The 24,069-nt window shown below is 39.4% G+C and overlaps 1 protein-coding gene across 14 annotated transcripts in view; it reads right to left on the bottom strand.

Annotated features, from left to right (window-relative positions):
* Positions 1-24,069, bottom strand: part of RFX3 (regulatory factor X3) — a 285,490-nt gene that overhangs the window by 95,741 nt on the left and 165,680 nt on the right. For 12 of the 14 annotated variants that reach the window (XM_042963666.1, XM_042963651.1, XM_042963659.1 and 9 more), the window contains 3 exons: positions 21,330-21,427; positions 12,659-12,697; positions 3,509-3,767 (listed from right to left, as the gene is read on the bottom strand). In XM_042963666.1, the coding sequence (XP_042819600.1) occupies positions 3,509-3,767; positions 12,659-12,697; positions 21,330-21,427 (396 nt within the window). The remainder of the gene's footprint in view (positions 1-3,508; positions 3,768-12,658; positions 12,698-21,329; positions 21,428-24,069) is intronic. The other 2 variants (XM_042963653.1, XM_042963660.1) reach the window with 1 other exon arrangement.

The following is a 24,069-nucleotide window of genomic DNA, read 5'->3' as shown; positions in this document are numbered from 1 at the left end:
ATTTGTTACTATCATAATCTTTTAGAAAATTCTGATATTTCTATTTAACTTGAAATCTGGACATTATTACAATGCAGGGATCAAATATGAAAACATGTTATATAAAATATTTTTTCACTTAAAGGTATGAAACTAAAAGAAATCATATGCTCAAAAGCAAATTCTCTGTTAATGATTCAGAGAGCGTTCTAGTATAAGACAGATGGTTGTATACTGAGACTAGGTCAGAAAATATTTCAAGTGCTATTTCTTTATTTTTCTTAGTAACAGCGTCAATTTAAAATGATCTTTTCATTCCCATTGGCATATCCTAGGAACTGGTTTGCACATTGGAGTAAACCTTCCTTTGATTCAGCAGTTATTCCTACTAAATTCAGATAGAAGTATTTCTGTATAGACTGAGGCCAGATATAAGAGAGTGAAGGCAATGATTCTGAGAACTGGAGCAGGAAACCTTGCTACCCATAAACCGAGTAAAGGTTTGTGTTGTTCCCAAGAGCTCAAACTAGCTCCGCATCAACCAAATTAACTGACTACATATTCCACTTATTATAGCCTCTTAAGGAACAGCCCAACTGACTATATCCCAGGAGGGAATTCTGACCACAGCAGAGGCTACTGCTACCTGGTCAGCTGTGTTAGGCATGCCACAGGTGATAGGCTGAACTCTGGAACAGCCAGAGAAAGAAACTTCAATGGCACAGCCCTGCTCAATGTTTGAAAGAAATGCCTTGAGTCTTGGCCAACAAGTTGTTAGAGATTGTGCTCACGCACATTCTTTGTTTGGGTGTGCAGAGAATGAAAAAGCTACGTGAAAATCAGTAAATTCCCTTTAAGGACATGGGCTCTCTCAAAAAATCTTGAGTTCTAGGAGTCTAAACAATCAGAAGCCACAAATTTTCTAACGTTTGGCAAAAGGAGAATGGTAGAAAATCTTAAATAGGTTTCACGGCCCTTCAACTTTGTTAGCTTTACTACAGTAACAGATGTGAAACTGTGCACACAGCTGTGAATGATGGAGATGAAGATATTCAGGGCTATGGGGGGGGGTCTAAATCAAATATAAATCTTGGTCATAAATGTAAGATAATACAATAAACACTAGCAGATGTATATTTAGACAGTATGTATCCATCACAGGACACTGTGACATGTGCTTTGAGGAGGCACCTTATGAGTTTTCCATGCAAAAGCCATCTTTTTATTTCACTTTTTTACTCCTTTTGCTAAAAAGGAAATTTTCTTGTAAAAGAAGAAAACAAGCTACCAAAGAACATCCTTAAATATTACCCTTAAACATTAATTTGGTGAGAATAAATTAATATATACAATTAACACTACGAATTGACTATTTTTTTAAAGAGGTTTCCACTATTCCCGGTGATTATAATTCAGTTATTTTAAGTGTTATTTTAATTTACCAATTAAGATAATAAAAATCACACACCAAATCTGTGTGATGGATAGCTTAAGGAGCAATGCCACTTCTCACGGTCTACATAGAGAACCAAACAAAACAAAACCTATAAAACTTCCTTTGTGACGTTTGCACCTGTATCGCCACGACCCAGAATAATCAATTTCATTAACTCAGCGATAACGCTCGTACATTTAGTAAACCCCCATCAAGTGGATGAAGATGTTTAACAGCGAGGCTGCCTTCAGTGTGAAGGCAAGCAGGAGAGCCAGGAGAAGGATTGGGGATGGACAGATGGTACGCCAGCATGGGAGAGGGTGATGAAAGCAAAGTGGGAAAGAACTCTTTCTCCCCATTCGTCAGTCTTCCTAAGGCCTTGATAAATGACAAGTGTTTCTCTTTCCACTGAAAATGACTTTTCTGGGGGGCCCTTATCAGGCACACTATAAAGTACCAAAACCTAATCTACCTCTTTTCCTTTAATGGTCAAGGTGGAGTTACTTTTACATCTAGAACATTTTACAATTCCTTTGTAAATATTATGATTTTTAAAGCTGGGAGGAAATTAGGAAATCACTCGGTTTAACTAAGCCCTTGTTTTGCTGCGAGGGGAACTGAGGTCCAGAGAAGCCATGATTGCGTCCCTAATCTACATAAATATCCTGGAGTGACAAAAAAAGTTTGGGAATGCCACATTTAGGGTTATTAAAAGCAAGAGACGAACACACATAAGAAATGCTTCACAACACAAAGAAAAAAAGTACAAACAAGAGCTCTCCCTCAGAATGGCTAGGTCATCTTGTTCTGATGTTAGCAGGAAGCGGTAAATTAAATATAATGGGCTTTAAGAAATGGAGTAGGGAAAAGGTACTAAATGATGAAAAGTATGAACACGTGTATTGATTACCAACCAAAAAATTACGTACAAAATACTTACCAAGTACATATTATATCTCGAGGAAAATCCATAAAATGAGAGCTATAGAGCCTCTCGTAATTATTTTCTACCAAATGTGTTTCTATCTCTGTTTCGTTGTAAGAACAAAACATATGGTAAGATCACGAAATGCACTGAATTCAAATCCCCAGCTCCCCTTTACATGAGGCACCTATGAGATCAATTCCATTGCCACTTCTGCCAGGCGGTTCTCAGTGAATATTCTCCTTAACACTTAGCTGCGGTGAGCAGGGAAACCTTGGGATAGAGTTTGATGATATCAAATTCTGCACAGCTTTCTATTCCTACTTCTATGACGGCCTTTCAACACATGACAATTTCTTGTGTCAAAATAAGTATTTTTCTTAAACTTTAAAAGCGTGAAAATTCAAATATGTAGGTGTGTTCGGCTTCCTCATGCCTATCATCAGAGCCAACGTGGATGCTTTTTCGCTGGAATCACCTAGATCAGTGCTTTCCCAAGCGTCTCTGTGGCAGAATGCAAACTGACTTTACAATATGGCACCTGGGTAAACACTTTTGTTTTCACTATTTAAGTATGGGTTTTCATGGACTTTAGAAAAAAAAGGACACACGGTTTTAGAAGTGAATCAATTTTAAAAATACGTTAAGTAAATAACAGTAGAGGTGGTGTGAATATGGCCAAACTAAATATGTAAGGTTTGGGAAATGCTATTCTACATATGGTAACTTCTCCAGTGATGAGTTAACATAAATATCACTGTTCGTGAAAATTCCAAACTAAGTTGTATTTTACTCTATTACTTCCTTTCTTTTATCTCCTAAAGCAGTGTCAATCCACATAATATGAAAGTAATTTCTTTCCACAGAAATTAATTTTACTGAATATGACTGAAGGAAGCCTATGAAAATCAGCATTGATGAGTAAGACACACCCATCTTTCCATTATTAATAACAACTTCCCAATTCACCTAATTGTGGGGCACAACATCAATATTGTTCTGCACAATAATACCACATGTACCACACCCTGGGTAATGCCACAGTACTCAAACTGCTCGACACAGTCTTGCCCAGCCCAGTCTGTGTTGTTTTCTCCCTCCAGAGAGGAAAATGTACCGTAGGCGCTAGCAAGAAGCTAAATGGAACAAGTCAAAACTGAGATACTTACTGTCGCTGGGGAGGCCCGAGTAGTGTGTGTCACTGAGTGACCAGAGTTCTCCATAGAATTGCCGATAAGATAGGTTCCTCCAGAGCTGCTGATGAGTTGTCCTCCGGTGACGCCCATCTGAATCCCACCGGTGCCCACCATGCTGTGGGACGAAACCACGGTAGTCACCTGCGCAGAACTCCCTTGAGTATCAAAGTAATTCCCTCCAGTGTTTTGGCTGTACATCTGCGTTTCTGTGTAAGGGTAAGTTGTTGTTCGGCTTTAGAAGAAGAAGGAAAAAGGAAGCAATTTAGTAGCCTATTTCTATCATCTGAATGATTTTTTTTTTTTCTAGTGTGAATATATGTTTAAATGACATCAGTTAGCTTATTAGCCTTTGGAACAAGGCAAGTTTGGCATTTTTGCATGAAACTTGACTCCGGACATAGTTGGGTTGACTTCCCAAATGAGAGTACCTCAACACTCCTCTGTACTTGAGAGCTTTTTTGCCCTCAGCCAGTGCCTACCTCCAGTGTATAGATAAGTTCAGGTCTCGTCCACATAAGAAATCTTGCTGAACAACTTGTCCGATTCCTTAGAACACTTCCTGCGGATCCCAGTTTTAGGAAGGGGGCTGATGAGTCAACTCGCCCTGCTACTCCCCATTCTTGGATGGCCGGCAAGCAGCTTTCATGACCAAGGGAGCGGGCTTGGATCTCTTTCTGGCCACCGTAAGGACCTTGAGCAAAGAGTTCACTCACCCTGGACCCTCAGTCCCGCTCTCTAACCCCTTCTCTTCCTTCACACTCAGGTTTCTGTTGGAGGAGAAGACTGTGCCATCGTTGCATGTCCTCACTTTCCACTTGGCAACAAGTGGAGTTAAGCTTCTGCCCTTGGCTTCTCATTGCACTTGCTTTTAATACGGTCACTTGTGACCAAATCTAAATACCAAGCTAAAAGGCTGCAGTCAATCCTTATCTTTTTTGACCAGTCTGTAGCATAACGTTGTTGACCGCTCTGTGGCGCCCTTTCCTTCCTTCTCCTGTTCTGATTAAGTAGCTTATTTCCCTGATGTATTTTCCATTTCCAATGGACTCGAACTCAAATTTTAACCTGACTTTGGCTTTTCACTTCTCATTCTGAAATAATTAGAAGCTCACCACAAGTTGCAAAAGTAGGACGGAGAGGTATAAAATACTTTTACTTAAAAAAATTCAAATATCGAAAACTCAAATATTAAAATTCCCGGTTCTATCATCATTCTCTTCAACCTGCCACACTCCAGAGCTAGCCACTCCTGAGAGTTTGGTGTCTATGTTCTCAGCTCTCCTCTACGTATACATAAAGTAACTCGGTCCTAACCTCTCTCATTTCTTAAGTTTCTATAGCATTTCTTCTCCACTTTTTTCCACCATTACCTTTCAAGAACCTTTTGGAAGCTCCAGCTTTCTGGGATCTTAAATACTAAGAGTTTCTGAGGTCTCCATTTTTAGGTTTTTTTTTTTTCTCCTTTTTATTCAGATCACCTCTTTTTACCATGCTCATAGTAAATGACCTTACCTAAATTAATCTCTCTCTCTGTGATTCTATCTTTAAGAATTTGAAATCTGGTTTCTAACAGCCACCTGGGTATCTCTACCAGGAAACCCCACGATACATGGGAAGTCCCCTGTGTAAGATTTAACATACGACTAGAAGGAAATTCTCCATCTCTCTTGCTCCTTTTCGCATCGTCCCCCCACTTCCGGGCGGAGGGCAGCACCACCATCGTCAGCTTTGGAAATTATTACTGACTCTTTCCTCGTCCAGCCCGACATCAGTCACTAAGTCTTCCTAATTTTACCTTCTAAATAATTTTTCAATTCTCCTTTCCATTTTCATACGCACTGCCTTCACTCACAATATTCTCTATTATAATTGCCCTCTCGCTGGCTTTCTTTCCTCTAACTTGGTTCTCTTCCAATCTATCTTCAGATTTGCTGCCAGGGGAACTAACTTTTCTAAAATTCAAATCCGAAAATAAAAGTTTTCTTAAAAACCTCTCCATGATTCTCCCTGGCCTCCAGAAGAAATTCTAAACCCTTGATCTGCCTTACAGGAAGCTGCGAGGGCCGGTGCCCCCCGTGCTCTCTGGACGTGGGACTAGCCATGTCTTCAAACGCTTTCCTCACTCACACCACGCTGATCTTTTCACTGGTTCCTCCCAGAACTATTTTTCTGCACCCCTTGCCCTCTATGGCCACTCCCAGTAGGGCTGTTGCGTTTTGTTCCCTGTCGTCTCCCGACACCCTGTGCAAACCTGAAACAGCTCTTAATGCACTTACTGCTAATTTCCTCATGTCTCCGTACTCCTGTGAAATCACATTTTATTCCCATCTGTGCCCTCAACACTTAACGCACCTGCTGGTATCCAGCAGGCACACTAGTCAACAAATAAAAATACGATTCTATTTAAAAGTATATTTGACATAATAGCCACTTTCATCAATTTCTAAAACATAAATCCTTCTTTGTTTTGTGAACACATGAGAAGTTACGTAAACTATTTCGAGATGTTTTGGTGTCGCTGAAAGCAGGTCATTTAAACCCATTACAATGGATACTTGTAATATAATTTATAATGTATATTCTAGTAAAATGATAAGGATGTTCCAAAAGTATTCTCCACTCGGTAAAGTTACTGCTTTCCTGAAAGAGCACAGATCCAAGTACAAAATTTAGTTTGGGGTGATGATTGAAATAACTCCACAGAGAACGCTTTTTTACACATAGAAAGATGCCATTTAAAATACATATACATCATGGTTCTATTTCCCAACTGGAAGTCCATTTATATTTCAAAGAATAGCCACGTTGATTTCAAATTTAGGTAAAAAAGAGAAATGCGGTCACTTTAATTTATCCAAATATGACAATGACCCTATTTCATTGCACTGAAAATAACCGTCTTCTGTTGCTATTTAAGTAAAGCCAAGTAAAGTGTAGAAATAAATAGGTGACAATAAATATTTCCACAAAGGTGGGTATGCTGCTGGCCTTCCTTTTCATGGTCCAAACAAAATGATTACGCGTGCTCCTAGCACTAACTTGATTTCACAAATGAAACACCTAATAGCTAATAATAGAGAATATTTACTGACCAGTTCTGATGCAACGGGCACTATTTTATGTGCTTTTCAGATGTTAACTCATTTAATCCTCATTACAACTCTATGAGATGGGTACTACTCTAATTTCTATTTCACAGACAAGGTGAGTAATTGTTTAGAAAAGGTTAGATAGATTACATAGCCTTGCCCAAAGCAAACAACTAGTAAAAATAAAAAAAAAAAAAAGATTTGGAGTCTGCACTTAGCCGATGCTTTCAACCATTTCATCACAAAGAAATAACTTTTTATGCATGTCAAAAATATTTGTGAACGACAATGGGAAGAAATCTCTACAAGGTGGTCCAGGGAATGTATGAACTTCCTGTGGCTACCGGGGATTTCCTTACACCTGAGCTCACTATCTCCTAGCACCACAATCGCAGAAGACGGACGCACAGTGATCAACAAGGAGAGATGGACAGGGCAGGGCTGTTTCAGAGGATACTTAACCACCTCAAGGGGTGGGAGTTTAGAGAGTCTATGATCATGGAAGAACCAAGAGTAGAGTAGAGTAGATCGCCACTCTATCATAAGAGAAACACTCCGAGGGATCTGAATCACTCCATCTGTTGGACATGCCTCCTCGATATACTAAGTACTCAGTGGACAAGGGTAATACAAACAAATGCACCGTAGGTATACAAAATCTCTATAGCCCGCAAATCAGTATGAAAATATGGCAATCGACTTTTATTTTCATACATCCTTCTAGTAGTTAGAGATGATTCGTGAGCTAGAAAGTGAGAAAAGAACGCGAGGAGGAGAAAAGTCACTGAAGAATGTGCCTCATCCATATTTGCCATCACGTGGGGGGAAAAGTCTTGGCTACTGCACAAACACATATTGGGGTAAAGACTGACAATTTCAGCTGGGGGGGGAGGGGCAGGGAAGAACACATTTTATCACGAAATGAAGTGTCGTGAATGGTTTCTGAATTTGTCTCTGACAAATCAACACTTACAGTGGGAGGAGAGGAGACTCTTAAACTGGGTCATAGAGGCAGACCACAATATCCTTAGTCCTGTCCTTCAAAGGTTAAGAAGATAAGCATTAACCCAGTGCTGGATTTCTGCCTGGAGCTGGAGCCAGAGCCATGCACAGATAACTTCTAAAGTTCTCTGCCATGTCTGCATGTTCTAAACTCCTGGATAAATACTGAAAAATGTATGTAAAAAAAAAAAAAAAAAAAAAAGCAGACAACAGCCAAAACAGTTCTTTCTTACGTAGTAGAAGCAACGACTCTTTAATTCTGATACCTGAGATCAGCCTATCTTTCATAACGTATCATGAATACATGTGAGTTATGGCTTGCACACTATTTCCCAACCCCCCCCCCCAAATTTCCAACACATACGTTCCAGAAAATTACTCAATATTTGGCATATCAGGCTGAAAGCAGCTCACTATTTCTGGACCACACATTTCGGAAACAGCTAAAATTCCCAGGCAGTTCTGTGCACATTTGAAAAATGCTACTGTGTTCCCTTTGCTCGTTCTTTATTGATTGCCAAAGACTGTTACGAAAATAATGTGTCATATTATTTCTACAGCAGAAGAGAACACTTTCCATTGTTCTGCCTGTGTATCCAGTAATGGAGGTAAATACATAGGTATGTGCATGCTTGCTAACAGAAGCTTCTTCGTAGCTGACTCTTTTATAAGGTTCTGTGTGAATGTCAGGACTGATCCAATGAATTCAGGAAATTAGTGCTGTTTGTATCCCATCATGCCTCAGCATACACTCTGGCTAAGCATGACCCTGAATAGTCCCAGCCCGCTTATTTTCTAGAATGATTATGTCAATTTACCTTAGCTATAACCTATTTTCTATTTTCTTTAGCGTCAAGTGTCTTATCCACAAGTCCAGCTATATAATATCTGCAAACTACGTGCTTTGTGTTTTACCCAGGTTTTGAATATCCTCCCACCAATAAGCCAGGCAACTATAAAATTAAGCAATGGCACAAAAATGGTAAATTAAGGAAATAAAATATCTTGCAAGTTTTATTACATAAAATTTATTATGAAGACAGAATATGGTAATGTGGATCATTATAATATCTTACATTGGTATAATGTTTTATTCTTCACTGGCTACTCTGTACACATTCTTTTAACAAATATTTACTGGGCATCTATTCTAGCACCCAGAATAAAAGGAACAAAACAGACATGACATCTACTGTCATTAAGGGCTATATGATATGAGGAGTAGGTGATCACAAATATATGAGATAAGATAATTAGGAATTTTCCTAAGTTCATGAAATAAAAATTGAATACGAAAGATAATAAATGGAAGGGAGCATATTAGAGTAGTCAAGTAATGTAACCCCAAAGAAGAGATATGTAGCTTAAAACTAAAAAAGGAAAAGGAGTCCTCTCTATGGAAAGCGGAAAGAAAAACCTATCGGGAAGAGAGCACAGCATGTGCAAAGTCACAACACAACGAAGATCCTGATATTTAGGAAGAAATTAGAAATGAGAAGGATATTAGAAAGAAATGAGGTTTAAAACGTAGGTAAAAATTAAACATGCAAATAGCTTAAATAATTTTTTAAACTGTCGGTCACATTTACAGTTTTAACAGGTCACAACAGCATTACAAAAAGAGACTAGCATAGCCAGCCGACATTCTAGCATATTATACCTAGTGAGGGGAAGGGTTATTTTGAGGAACGTTTGTTTCTATCATATAAATACATGGTGTGTGTATGCATATGCTCACGTGTGCATTGACCTGAGTATAAAATGTACATCTAACTGTGGATGGTAGTTTACAAGTTTGAAAAACACTGTTATGAACTCTGGCAAGAAATCTGAATTTAGTACTAAAGTAGGGCAGGGGTAAGGAGGCTTGGGCCCGGAAAGGTGAAGGAATGTTCCAGCCAGAGAAATAACCTGGGAAAAAAAAAAAAAAAAAAAGCCTGAAGCCGGGGAGGTAGCTGGAAACCATGAGAAAAGGGAGTGGCAAATGGGTCCCAGTGCTGCAGGTGGGTCATGTGACATGATTCTGGAACATGTTCATCAGACATGATAGGAGGTGATCTTATTCCAAAGTGTTTCAGTGTCCTGATAGCAATATTTGATTTATTGGAGTAGATTGAGGAAATAGGTAACTGAAAGTAGCCAGGATGTCTTTTAAATATTTTCTAAAACTTTGAGAGCACCACGGAGAACTTGGAAAATTTGGGAACTAGGAGGAATTATTTTTAAATATGGAAGATATATTATCTCACTTAATCGGCATTAGGTGAATCACGTGGGTGAGGAATTGTTGGGGCACCTGGGTGGCTCAGTCGGTTAAGTGTCCGACTTTGGTTTTGGCTCAGGTCATGATCTAATGGTTTGGGAGTTCAAGCCCCGTGTTGGGCTCTGTGCTGACAGCGTGGAGCCCCTTTGGGATTCTCTGTCTCTCTCTCTCTCTCTCTCCACAATGCTCTCTTTCAAAAATAAATAAATAAATATTTTTTAAAAAAGAGAACTGCTACCCCTCTTACATAGTCATGAGCAGAATTTAGTGGTAGCAGAGGCACCTTGGACTTCTTGGACGGGGTTTTATCTATGGTCTGGGTGCTGCCTAACCTTTTTCAGTCATACTCTGCAGACTTCTTCAGTCACAAATACCTTTCAATAAATCCTGTGTTTTGCTTAAAGAAGCCAGAGTTGGTTTCTGTTGCTTGAAATCAAGAGCCTTGCCTTCAACAGTTTTCCATTATGAAGGTTTTATGTGCATCACAAATGCCCCGCATGGAAGGAGCCACATTATTTGGAACCTTCCACAAACTGCGTTCATACAGTATATAATCTCTGGCTGGCCGGCATGTATGATTTATTTGAGTTTCCAAACAGATCTCCTCTTGAATGCTTCAAGTCAGACTGAAGCCAGAGGATGCAACAGAGGAGCGGTGACATTTCCAGTTTGTGAAAGACACCAGGGGGAAAACAGTAGTTCAGAAAGGAATTCACGTGACACGACACTTAACCTCTTATTATTACCCAAGAATAAAAAACAACAGATTAAAATATAAAGTAAGAAATACTACTCAGAATCACTAACAAAACACTTGGCTTGATTTCCATTCAGAAGGCAAGCTTATTTCAAGTAAGTAAAAACTAAATGCATTTATTGATTTGTTGCCACAACAACTAGGGAGGAAATGAAAGAATGAATGTTAAGCTTTCTGGCAACAACTAATTGAACTTTCTCATTCATCCGTAGGATTTTCATTACTATACGTGTTGATAATGTACAAGGTATTGGAATTGAAACTTCAAATTTATATCATCCTATTACCATTACATGCAGATAACTGGCTGTTTATACTTTGTATTTAAATTCTTTTTTTCTATAATAAAGGAATGTGGTTCTCACACTTGAGCATCCATCAGAATCACCAGGAGGGCTTGCTGAAACACAGATTATTAGACCCCGCTCCCAAAACTCCTGATCCTATAGAACCAGGCTGGTGCTTCTAACAAGTTCTCAGGTGATGGTCAGTGCTGCTGGTCTGTGGAACTCTGAGAACCACTGGACTGAAGGATATTAAAAATGTACAACCCCTATCTCACAGGTATGAAGGAAAAAAGTACTGTGTCACAACTATTAGCTCCTTTAGTCTGAGTTTTTTCAAAAGTCTCAAGTTGGCTGTTATAAAGGAGTTTTCTAGTCAATTGCAGCTAACCCAGAGGAGCACTACTAAAATTTCCATTGCTCCCAAGTGGTTTTTTAAGCACAGCAAAAAAGGTTCACGTAGTAAGTACATTTGTCCTGACAACGTAAGTCAGGAAAGTGCATGTGCACTCAAAACAACTGTGGTTGAAACGGATCATAAAAGATTTTGATCCAGAGTCCCTGGTCTAAATTTATAAATAAGAAAAACTGAGCTGGATCAAAGGGTAGTTCTATTTTTAACTTTTTGAGGAAACTTCATACTGTTTTCCATAATGGCTGTACCAATTTATGTTCCCACCAACAGTGCACAAGGATTCCTTTTCTCCACATCCTCATCAACACTTGTTATTTCTTGTCTTTTTGATAATAGCATTTCCCTGATGATTAGTGGTGCTGAGAACTTTTTCATGTACCTGTGGGCTGTGTGTATGTCTTCTTTGAAAAAATGTCTATTCAGGTCCTTAGCCCATTCTCTAATTGGATTATTTGCCGTTTTTTTTTTTTTTCTTTTTTTCTTTTTCTCTTTTTTTTTTTTTGGCTTTTGAGTCGTGCGAGTCTCTTATGTATTTTAGATAGCAACTTCTTTCAGATATACGGTTTACAGATATTTTCTCCCATTTGGTAGGCTGCCTTTTCATTTTGCTGATGGTTTCCTTTCTGTGCAGACAAGCCTTTTAGTTTAATGAGTATACTTTGTTTATTTTTGTTTCTGTTGCCTGTGCTTTTGGTATCAGATCTCAAACATCACTGCCAAGACTGATGTCAAGGAGCTTACACCCTATGTTTTCTTTTAGGGGTTTTGTAGTTTCAGGTCTTATACTTAAGTCTTTAATCTACTTCAATTTTTTTGAGTGCTGTAACATAGCGGTCCAATTTCATTCTTTTGCATGTGGATACCCAGCTTTTCTTAACACCATTTACTGAAGAGATTACCCTTTTCCTATCGTGTATTCTTGTGCCTTTGTCAAGGATTGGTTGACGGTACATGCTTGAATTTATGGGCTGTTTCTGGACGCTCCATTCTGTTTCAGAGCTACCATATAATATGGCGATGCCACTCTGGGTGCGCATCTGAACGAAATGAAATGAGTGTCTCAAAGAGGTGTCTTCCCTTGCACGTTCACAGCAGCATTGTTCATAATAGCCAAGGCGTGCGGACAACCTAACTTGTTCATCAACAGATGAACGAATGGATACAGAAAATGTGGTATACATATAAACAATGGAGTATCATTCAGCCGTTGCAAAAACATAGATAAACTTTGAAGACGTAATACTAAGTCAGGTAGAGAAAGATAAGTACTATATAATCTCCCTTATATGTGGAATATAAAAAGTTTAACTTACAAGAACAGGGAGTAGAATGGTGGTTGCCAGGGGCTGGAGCTGGGAGAAATGGGAGATGATGATCAAAAAACATAAACTTTTCAGTTAAACAGTAAGTTCTGGGGGGGTCTAATGTACGGCACTGTAATGATGGCTAATAATACCGTCTTGCGCACTTGAAAGCAAAAACAAAAACTGAGCAACCACATACATGCACGTAAGCCCAACAATGTTTTGCAAAGGAAAAAAAAGACCCTCCCCCCGCCCCCAAGAAAGCTGTGTGAATACCATGTTAACAGCATTTCCATTTAGTTCCGATCATTTTCCCTGAGGTATTTAAAACAACCAAGTAACATTTCAGTAAAGCTGCAGGATATAAAATTAATACGCAGAAATCAGTTGTGTTTCTATACACTAATAACAAATTAGCAGAAAGAGAAATTAACAATTCCATTTACAATTGCACCAAAGAGAATAAAATAGTTAGGAATACATTCAACCAAGGATGTGAAAGACCTGTACTGTGAAACCTATAAAACACTGATGAAAGAAACTGAAGACACAAACAAATGGTGAGACCTTCCATGCTCATGGGTTGAAGGAATTAATATTGTTAAAATGTCCATCCTACCCCCTAAGCAGTTTACAAACTCAATGCAACCTCTCTCAAAATACCAGCAGTGTTTCTTATAGAACTAGGACAAATAATCCTAAAATTGTCTGGAACCACAAAAGACCCAGAGCAATCTTGAGAAAAAACAAGCTGGAGGTATCCCAATCCCAGATTTCAAGATATACTACACAAAGCTGTAGGAATCAAAACTGTATGATACGGGCACAGAAACAGACATATAGATCAATGAACAGAATAGCCCAGAAATAAGCCTATAATGTAGGCACATTTATATGATCAATTAATCTATGACAAAGGAAGTAAGAATAAACAAGGGAGAAAAGACAATGTCTTCAATAAATGCTGGTCCCCACCCCATACATGAAAATACACTCAAAATGGATTAAAGACCTAAATGTAAGAACTGACACCATAAAACTCCTATGAGAAAACAGAGGTAGTAATTTCTTTCACATTGGCCTTGGCCTTTGCTAGATAGGTCTCCTCAGGCAAAGGAAACAAAAGCAAACATGAGACTATTGAGACCACTTTCCCCCAGTGGGGGAAAGTACACAGAACTCAGGCCATAGAAAAATTACTTGGCCCATAATAAGAATGAAGAAGACCCAACAACACAGGAAGAAAACAGAACAATACAGTCAGAAAAGCCAAAAGGAGGAGCATCTGGGCGGCTCAGTTGGTTAAGCGTCCGACTTCGGCTCAGGTCATGATCTCACAGTCCGTGGGTTCAAGCCCCGTGTCGGGCTCTGTGCTGACACCTCAGAGCCTGGACCCTGCTTCACATTCTGTGTGTCCCTCTCTCTCTGCCCCTCCCCTGCTCGCATTCTCTTTGTCTCTCTCTCAAAAATAAATAAACATTAAAAAAATAAATTAAGAAAAAAAAATATAGAAAAGCCAAAAGGAGATAGTGATTCAAGGAGAGAATAGGTGGTGGGGTTGGCTGTTTGAGATGAAGGAAATTTCATCTAGAAGAATGTCTATTAGACTTAACAGCTGGAGGTCACCGATGACTTTGACAAGTGCAATTTCATGGTAATGTGGAGAAGAAAGCCAGCCTGAAGAATATGTGGCCAATCCCGAGAGGTTTTAGTATGAAGAAGAAGAGAGAGACCAGGCATTTGTCAGAGATGGAACACTCTGAAACATGGACAAAAGGAGTTAAAGCAGGTACGTGTGTTGTTGAGGCCAGAGCGCTAAGTCGAGGCAGACAGGCGGTGCTCCGTACCCTGAGTCAGGCCTGCTGTGGAACTGAAGGCAGTCCAGGGCTTCCGAGCACTCTGTGGGAGGCAGGTCTATTAGCCTGACTACTGCTGAGGGCCGGACTAAGATGTGTTGGTGCTGTCCTTTCTAGAACCTTCTTTCTGGTCATTACAGCTCAGCCTTTGTGAACCACTCACAGACTTTTGATAGCCAAGGGATTATACTCATATAATAAAAGACATTAATTAGCCTCCCTGTAAGACACAACACCATGATTCCCAAATACATACCCTTTACAAACATACGCCTTCAACAAAGATTTCTCACTCCAGCTTCCAGATACAGTTTAAGTAGAGATTTTTTTTATCAAGTTTTACTTTTGCAGTTAGTTCTATAAGAGTAGAGTGCCTATACGAAAAGCGAATATATTTTTTTCAGACAATACTAATTATCCCATATCCCATTTCCCTCATTACTCCCTCCCATTCCCGTACCTGACCTGGTTATTAAGCAACGATTTTAATTATTAATTCCATTCCACAGATTAGGAAATCTGGCCACACAAATGCTGTTTGTCTGAGGTTACAATGTAGCCAGTAGGAGAAATCTTAGAACGTGGGTATCTGCAGTTCCATTAAGAAAATTGGTAACACAATTTGGTTCTACACCTAAAAAAGGGCAGGTGGATTTCTTTCATGTTTTCCTTTTTTAATAAAAGGAGGGAAGAGGAGAGGAGGAGAAAACTTAAGTGTCTACACTCTTCCAAGTGTTATGGTCTAGAACTATTCTGGATATCAATCTAGTGGATATAAAATATCACAGAGCAAATTACCCTTAATGTGCATCATTTCATTTCTACTAATGAAAAATAACAAAAAGGGATATAGGCAGGACAGCCAGATAATAGCCTTTGTCTTGCAAACTATTTAACTAAAGTATTTGATGTTGAAAAATCATTAAGTATGGACTTTTCTATACATTTTATGAATATCCAAATAACATTATAAATGTATGAAATAAATGTAACTGTAAAAGTGTAAGACAATTTTTTAAATAAACACAAAAAGATTTTCATACGAATAACAACAGATTCTAAGTTTTAAAGAATAAAAGTATCATAAGTTCAACCATCTATCTACAGTAAGACACACAATCATGTAACTGGCCTTCCCTCCAATCTCCCAAATGACTCAGGATCAAAAGACCTTTACTTACAGATCATTGGAAAGGGCCAACCATGCACTGAAGGTCAGAAAATAGGAACCCTAGACACTAACTAGCTAGGCAACCTGTCAGGGCCTCTGTTTACTCATCTGTAAGGTGTAAGCGTTAGAATAAATGATCTCCATGACCTTCCCACTGCTGACATTTTGGAAGCCATATTTGAAAGTCTGCTTTATTTGAAAAGAGGGGAATTTTTATGTTATTTATGAAATGGGCCCATCTCTAACTGGAGAGAGGCCTCAGGGAGGCAGTTCTCTCTCCAAGAACTTCCTGAGTTATCAGCGATATACTTCCTGAAACCCAAATGGCAAACCAGATCCTAGAGCAGTTTGCATGTGCATATGAGGAGAAGCATACATGAAGAAAACACCCTCTCAATCTCAATTACAGAAATTCCACACCCCAGTTCTTCAGAGTAGGAAGCATTTAAATGTTCCTAAGAAAGCAAAATCTTACCTGGAACCAAGAGACAAAGAAGGAACTTGAAGAGTATCCCTTTTAAGGTTTCTTATTAATCATTTTAAACGTACATGAAAAGAAGAGTTTAAGTGGCTTTGGAAAATGCACCAACTGTAAGATTTTCAAGAAGTGACTTTTTAAAATTTAGTCCTCTACGCATGCTTAGGGATTTTAAATAAATCTGCTCAGTGTCAATATATTAATGTACAACCTCTCAAAGTATACCATGTGATATGACTGCATGTTATTCAAGGTAAAAGAATTCTGAGGTTCAGTTTTTAATACACTGCCTTTCTTCTCAGAGGACTTCTCAGAGCCTTCAGAAGACGAATAGAAATTTAGAGTTCCTAAAAGAAAGAAAGAAAGAAAGAAAGAAAGAAAGAAAGAAAGAAAGAAAGAAAGAAATTTAGAGTTCTCAAAAAGAAAAAAAGAAAAGAAAGAAATTTAGGGTTCTCAAAAAAAAAATTAGAGTTCTCAAAAAAAAAAAGAAATTTAGAGTTTTCAAAAAAAAAAAAAAAGAAATTTAGAGTTCTCAAAAGAAAGGCCTTTGCAGTGTTTTCCTCCTTATGAAAAGCACGGAACACTTTATAGGAATAACATTCTGTGAAACACAGTTTATAAAATTCTGTATCGGGGTTGATGAGAAATCTATAATCTAAACAGGAAGATTAAGAGAAGGCCTCCTCCAGTCTTTTCTTACTGCAACAGATACGCATACAATAAAGACACTGTCATTTCAGAACACTGATCTTCTCTAAACAGTGGACAAGCTTCAAAGAGTGGGTGATACATGAAAATCCTTGAAAATTAAAAACATTTTTCAAAAAAGACTCTTAACTTGGCCATGATATAGTATGATGTCTTTATTTCCATTTTGACTAACACGATGAAGGAGTCACTGGTGGGGGGGGGGGGGGACAGGAGTCAAAAAAGAGAGTAGGGAGAGAAAAAACAATCATTCCATTAAAAAAAAAATGGATTTATTAGCTATGTGAAGAAACAGCAATTGCACTGGGCCGTGTCCACATGGTATGTAATGTTCTCCAGCTGGGTTAATTACAGTGTTCTAAATTATTAGCGATCGTAAATTCTAAGAATCCGTACAAAAAGACAAGACTATGATCCAGGCTTTGGAAAAATATTCATGGGAAAACTATTAGAAGGAAAAGCAAATTAAGCTGCCTCCTCCTTTCATAAAAAACTATTCTCTAACAGCCAGCACTGGAACGTGGTCTCAAGTCCTTGGCTGAAACTTGACATAGGAATCTGACTGGGGCCCAAGTTGGGGGTCAAACGCTACCTAGCTATTAACTCAGTGTCGTAGAACGGAAGAATACGGGGGACTCTTTCCTAACATGCACGCAAGTGTAGCAAATAAAAGAGGGAATACCAAGACTCTAAAATGAACTTTAGAGACAAACACTGTACATAGTCAAATAACAGCATACAAAGTAATGGAAAGACTGAAATAGCTTAAGCTGAGAAAAAAAAAAGTTTGTTATATTTGAGAAATAAATATTCATAGTCCCCTAGCTACTAAAATTTTGAGTAGAATTCCTGACGAGACAATGTGTCTTTAGTAAATATGAAAATGATGCTACAGGATCTTGGTCAAAAATTGCACTGAAGTTGAAATTTTAACGGAAGGATTTTTAAAGATGCATCTTCTCTCTCTATAGCAAGGGTTCATGCACTCTGTGATGTGACTGGCGGGAGATGCGGATACAATCTGAGCCCACACAGACCGGGTGGAAGCTAATCGGACTTTGTGGCAAATGAACTCACGACCCAGACCTCATTAGTCATGATCTAACCAACTGAGTCTGTGAGCCATAGAAAATTCATGTTGACATGAGGTATTTACTTGGAATCATTTCTGTATCTAAACGGGCTTTGTAGTTTTAGGAAGTCAACTTTAGACATGTTGTTTTTCCAAGGGTCTGTGAATGAATGAATTCACCGATCTCGCATCTACCTACGGTGTGGATGACCCTAACGGCAGTGGTGGGGTAGTTTTAAAAATGTACAAGGCAAGAGGCAGAATTCAGGGTCAAAAACACGAGTGGAAAACATAAAAAGAATAACCACAGTGCTTAATTTTACAGCAATAACTGAAGTTTACTGTTTCCTATTTATAACAATGCGACATGAAGCACTTTTGAAAAAAGAACTATCTGCATTTCATAGATGAAAACAGTGAGGCGGGTTGTGTAACTTTAACGAAGCCACATACCAGTAATCTCTCCGCCTTACCTTGGACCAGTGATGAAAAACTGTGCTAGATACCGTCTCAATACCCATTCCAATTGCCCCTTTTCCCCTGCTGCCTTCTACCATACACACGGAAGCTACAGGCCAGTCTTCCCAGACTCCCTTGCAGCTAACCACCACTTTGTGACACGATTAAGATACAAGGCAAGGGACAGAAGCAAAAGAGAGCTGGACGTTTCTGGGAAAGCCTCCATGTGCTTGTGCGTGACATATATACACATATAAATATATAAATACACACACACACACACACACACACACACACACACACACACATCCTCTTTTTCCTGTCTGAAATGTAGATATGATGATCGCAACCGAAGCAGACATCTCACAGACATACCAGAAAATTGTGGCCCTGATATTCTGCTGTGGCCCTGATTGCTGCGAAACTGATGTCAGCAATAGACTAAAGGAAGCACAGTTCTGGATGTTTCTAGAGGATCATCTCCTGTGGTCTTTTGGTAGCTTACCTCTAGATTGGCTCAGCAGATCTGTTAATCATGTTGGAAGACAAGGCTGATGGCAGAGCGTTTCACAGGCACCAATCCCCCCTAAGAAAGCCATCTGTCCCTACTACATACTCACTACCCCTGCTCCCTGGAAATACCTCACTCTGTGAGGCCAGACATCTACCAGAGCAATTCCCATGGGGTAGCCGGGTCCAGTTATGCTCCCTCGGCTATCTGTCAGCTTGTAAGGTTTTCTCCAATAAGCCTTTGTATTTGCACCGTGTCGTGCTCATGATTTGCACAATATGCTACCTTTGGACTTCTTATGACCTGACAAAAATAAAAGCCCTGATATTTTCAGACTTCTATTTGTCGGATTTGCTGGGATTCTCTGCTGACAGAATGCTGTAATATATGTATGATAAAATGCTACCGAAATAAGACAGTAGAGCAGTAACTTAGCCCTCCACTGCAGGGGAGGTGGTTTGTTAAGGCTTTGCCTAGGATGCCTTTACTCTGGGGCTCTCGTGACAGATAAACCACAGGCACGAATGAAATGACAATACAACTGAGTGACCTCCAGCAGTGTCTAGAAACCCCTAACATTTTCCCTGGTAGAATACAAGTCCAATAGACGCAGGTGTATCTATTTTTTTGGTGAAAATGCCAACAGTCCTGTGGGTGTATGGTAGAGATTCTAAAAGCAGGCTCCATCCAGGAGGCCCTGGTCCCACACAACGAACAGTAAGAAACAGCCAGTGTCTACAATATGTAAAGAGTTACAGATTCGCTGGACCAGAGAAATTCACGGACCCTTTATTAGGTGCCAATCACCTCAACAGATGTAAAGAAAACAACAAAATGACAACAGTTCCCATTCGGAAAGATTTCTTCCCGGCTCGGTGCTGGAAGTGAAAGTCGGGGTACAGTGTTGTCCATACCCTAAAGGGAGAGGACAAACTAACTGAAGTGGAGAGTGAGGGTCCGTGTCACAAGGCGGGGGAGATGATGAATCAGTCGATAAAGATCACACGAGGCTCCGCGTTGGGGGACTGGATAGAAGGCAGAGAAAACCGCATGTCCAGAAACAGGCTCATAAGGGTAGTATCTGGGGAAAGATGCACAGAGCTGGTTGTTCCCAGGACAGGTGGGACAGGAAGCTGGACACGAAGGAATGGGGTGAATGATAAGGGGGAGAGATGAATTTTATTTCATAGGTAATGGAGGGGTTAAGGCAGTGGGAATGTGGCTAAAAGCGATGAGAACAGAGAAATGAGTCAAGATCACTGAAGAGCTTTCAGTTTTCCATCAGCTATTGTCTACCAGGCCTTGTGTCAGTTGCTGTAACTGTATTTCCTTAAATCCCCACGACAACTCTTAGTAGGGTGAGATTACCATCCTCCCACCTTCCAGGGAAGAAGAATAAAAAGTCATGACTTAGTCATGACTATAAAACTCGTACAGAGTTAAACTAGGGTTCTAAGTTGTTTTGTTACAACAGCAAGAGGTAACATTAACCGAACTCTCGCCACACGTCATGCACTGTTCTGGTGTTCGATTTGTTGCGGTGGGAAAAAAAAAGAAGAGAGGGACAAAAATCCCTGCCCTTGTAGAGGTTATAGGTTGATGTCCTGGGAACCCACAAAACCAGGAGGTGCAGCAAGAAGAAAGAAAGCATAGGTTTTCAACTTGGGGCACACCAACATAGAAGGGAGGCAGGCAGAAGAGAATGAGAGAACTTGAATTCATTTCAGGGACACGCAGAGATTCAACAGATTCCAGATAAACACTCAAGTGGTAAATAAAAACAATACTGGTGACCTGTAATAGTTCTTAGTCTCTTTACCTATAACATCTTGAATCTTAATCCAAGTGGCTGAAAAACACAATTGGTATAAATTTACAAATGTACATTATTGTTGCTGCAAAGGTGATGAGTTCGAGGGGGAGGAGGGGGCGGACAGGAAGGGGGCAAGGACAAGTTCAGACAGGAAAAACAGATTTGAGTATCAGGTACTCTTATGGAGTTTAATAAATGCCCCCAAAAACTAAGGTCCTCGTTGTGTATTGGCTTACGGACAAAAACATACACAAATCCACCTTACTTATAAAAACAACAAGTATAGGTTTTACAAGGTAGTAAGAAGATACGAAAATCACCAACAAGGAGTATACAGTTTTGTCATCTTGTTGAAAACCATTCAAAGGCCTAACACTTTTCATAATTTGAAATATTCCACTGAGATGAAGTGAGAAGGAAAATCAACACACACTCTTAACAGACACAGACTATTCTCTAAACATCAGTCTAATCTCAATAACTGTTCTGGTAAAAAAAAAAAAAATACTGTGAAAACAAGGGAACCATTTGGGAATAGTGGGATGTGTCAAAGAGTACCATTTCTCTCTAACCAAGCAGGAGAATTGAAAATACTCCCCCACGCAAACTTACATTGCTCCATTGGTATAGACAGTATCGCTTCCTTCCACATACTGCACCTGGGCTGGGTACACATGTTGTACCTGCTGTACGGTCTGGACCTGCTGTACCTGGAAAACAAATATTAGGAGCACCGTAAGAAGCAGATACAACAGAACACACAGCCACGGCGTTAGATTTGCCTCAAGGATTTCTCTGGGGTGTTAAAACCTAGGAGATTCAACGTAAGTGCACGTTGGGTCCAAATCAACCGAAGCAATTATGTTGGATACATTCTACACCATTTCTGCAGGTGTAGGTTGCGGACGTACGTACTCCAAATATTTAGGGTGAAAAAATCTGGAAGCTCCTCACTTATTTTGATGGTTTGTGAAGTTCTCTTCAGTCGGTCTGCTAAAGCTAAGTTCATTTTTCAATTTAAAAGATTCACGGGACACCTGGCTGGCTTAGTCGGCAGAGCATGTGACTCTTGACCTCGGGGTCATGGGTTGGAGCGCCGGGTTGGGCATAGAGACGACTTCCGAAAAATTAAAAGATAAAATGAAATAATTCACGACGGCAAATTTCATACACTCAAATGTAGAAAAAATACTGCCATAAACCCCCTGGGCTCATCAAGATAAATAACTGCTACCAGCCCTCCCCTTTTAACCCCTTATAGGATTATTGAAAAGCAAGCGCAGAGATTTTTATCACTTCACTGGGAAAGATTTCATTTGGCCTCTGAGAGAGAAGGGCTATTTTTTTTTTTTCAACATTTTTTATTTATTTTTGGGAGAGAGACAGAGCATGAACAGGGGAGGGGCAGAGAGAGAGGGAGACACAGAATCGGAAACAGGCTCCAGGCTCTGAGCCATCAGCCCAGAGCCTGACGCGGGGCTCGAACTCACGGACCGCGAGATCGTGACCTGGCTGAAGTCGGACGCTTAACCGACTGCGCCACCCAGGCGCCCCGAGAAGGGCTATTTTTAACATGAACACAATACTAGTATTACATATAAAACATTAACAATTCTAGGATATCATCTAAAATCCAGTCATTGTTAGATTCTAACTATTCCAACTTGAGCAAACCCAACTGTAATGTATAAACTGTATTTTGTATATTATGTATGTAACACAGAAATTCATTTTCATTTTAAAATTTCACTTGGGTTTGCTCAAGTCAGGATCCAAACAAGGTCTGCATATTATATTTGGTTTATATTTCCTATCGTTCTCCTCTAATCTCTAACAATCTCCCATCCTTCTTATCCTTGACTATTACTTATTGAAGAAACTGGATTATTTGTCTTGTAGAATTTCTAGAATTCAAGACTTGGCTGATAGCATCGCTGAGGTGTCATTTAATAAATTCCTCTATCTCTCGTATGTCCTATAAACTGGTAGTTAGACTGAGGGCCTTGCACGGGTTCAATATTTGAAAAGCTGTGTACTACCTATCACGTCACATCAGGTGCCATATGACAACTGGCTGTCTCTCCTTCCGCAGTGTGACATATACTCAGTGGGGTCAGGTGTAGTCAGCTACATCCACTCATCCTCTTCATGTTCTACCTGACAATATTAGTAGCCACTGACGATCGTTTTCTAGGGCTAGTTTTGCAATTCATAAAGGCTATAACTATGGTAGTCTGATTCTATTATTCCTTCTTCATGTATTAGTAGACTTCCATAAAGAAATTCCCCTCATTAATTATCTGGTTGCTTTGAAAGAAGGTTCGTATAGGAAGAAGATAAATACTCGATTCTTCTTCTTAGCAGTACTCAGAATAAGGATTTATCGCTCCCTTCCAAGGTAAGCAATGTGGTTTGGGGGCGGTTTGGTCTGTAGCTTCATGATTCTTGGCTGTTAAGCATATCTGATGTTTTTCAACCACACCAGGGTTTTGGTGTGGGGGGAGGGGGGGTGGTAAATTGTCCCTTCTCTTGACCCATGGTAGTCCCTTCAAACCAGATTCTGGATCTCGTGGCATGATCACAGTAATCTTTCTTACCTCCCTTGCTTTCTGCTGTGATAAGATATTCTAGACTTATCTCTTACATTTTCTGTCCTAGATCTAGAAGCAACCATCTCTTCCAACAGCCTGGCTCCTAGTAGTTAGGAGTAACGTAAATACGTAAAAACTGCTTAGGAAGGCAATTTACAAACAGACAAACCATTTGCAAACTCTGTGATTTCGTCTATTTCTATGTCTATTTACCCACGGAAAAGTTGCTGGACAGTATTATTAAAAGATACTGTTTATAAGAGGAAAAAGTTAGAAGGGAAAACCTCAATGTCTGAAAAGCAGAGTGATTAAATAAATTAGAAGAAAACCCTTCTGTAGACTATATGGCTAATGTTAAAAAACAAAACTGGATTCAAATTGATATGTAAGAGCTCTAACATGTTATCACGTGAAAAAAAGTACACTGCAAAACAAAGCTTGCAGGATTTCTTTATGTTTAAAAATATGCATATATCTAATTTGTGTGGACATGCATATATAAATGTATACAAGTATGTAAAGGAAAACAGCAAGGATTCACATCAAACTCCCAAAAATGGTTACTCTGTTGAGTGACATAAAATGAGACGGGAGAGGTAACTAGCGTCTTTTATTCTGCACATTTATATTACTCTTGGAAATTGTAAAATGAAAATGAATTCCTATGTTTCATACATAATATATAAAATACATCAATCAATATGTGGAAGAAGGACTTCCAATTCTGGCTATGATGAAATAAATACTATTAGAAATGCCCT

The sequence above is a fragment of the Panthera tigris genome, chromosome D4 (genome assembly GCF_018350195.1).
Source record: "Panthera tigris isolate Pti1 chromosome D4, P.tigris_Pti1_mat1.1, whole genome shotgun sequence".
NCBI classification, from domain to species: domain Eukaryota; kingdom Metazoa; phylum Chordata; class Mammalia; order Carnivora; family Felidae; genus Panthera; species Panthera tigris.
This window is presented reverse-complemented; position numbering and strand designations above follow the sequence as displayed.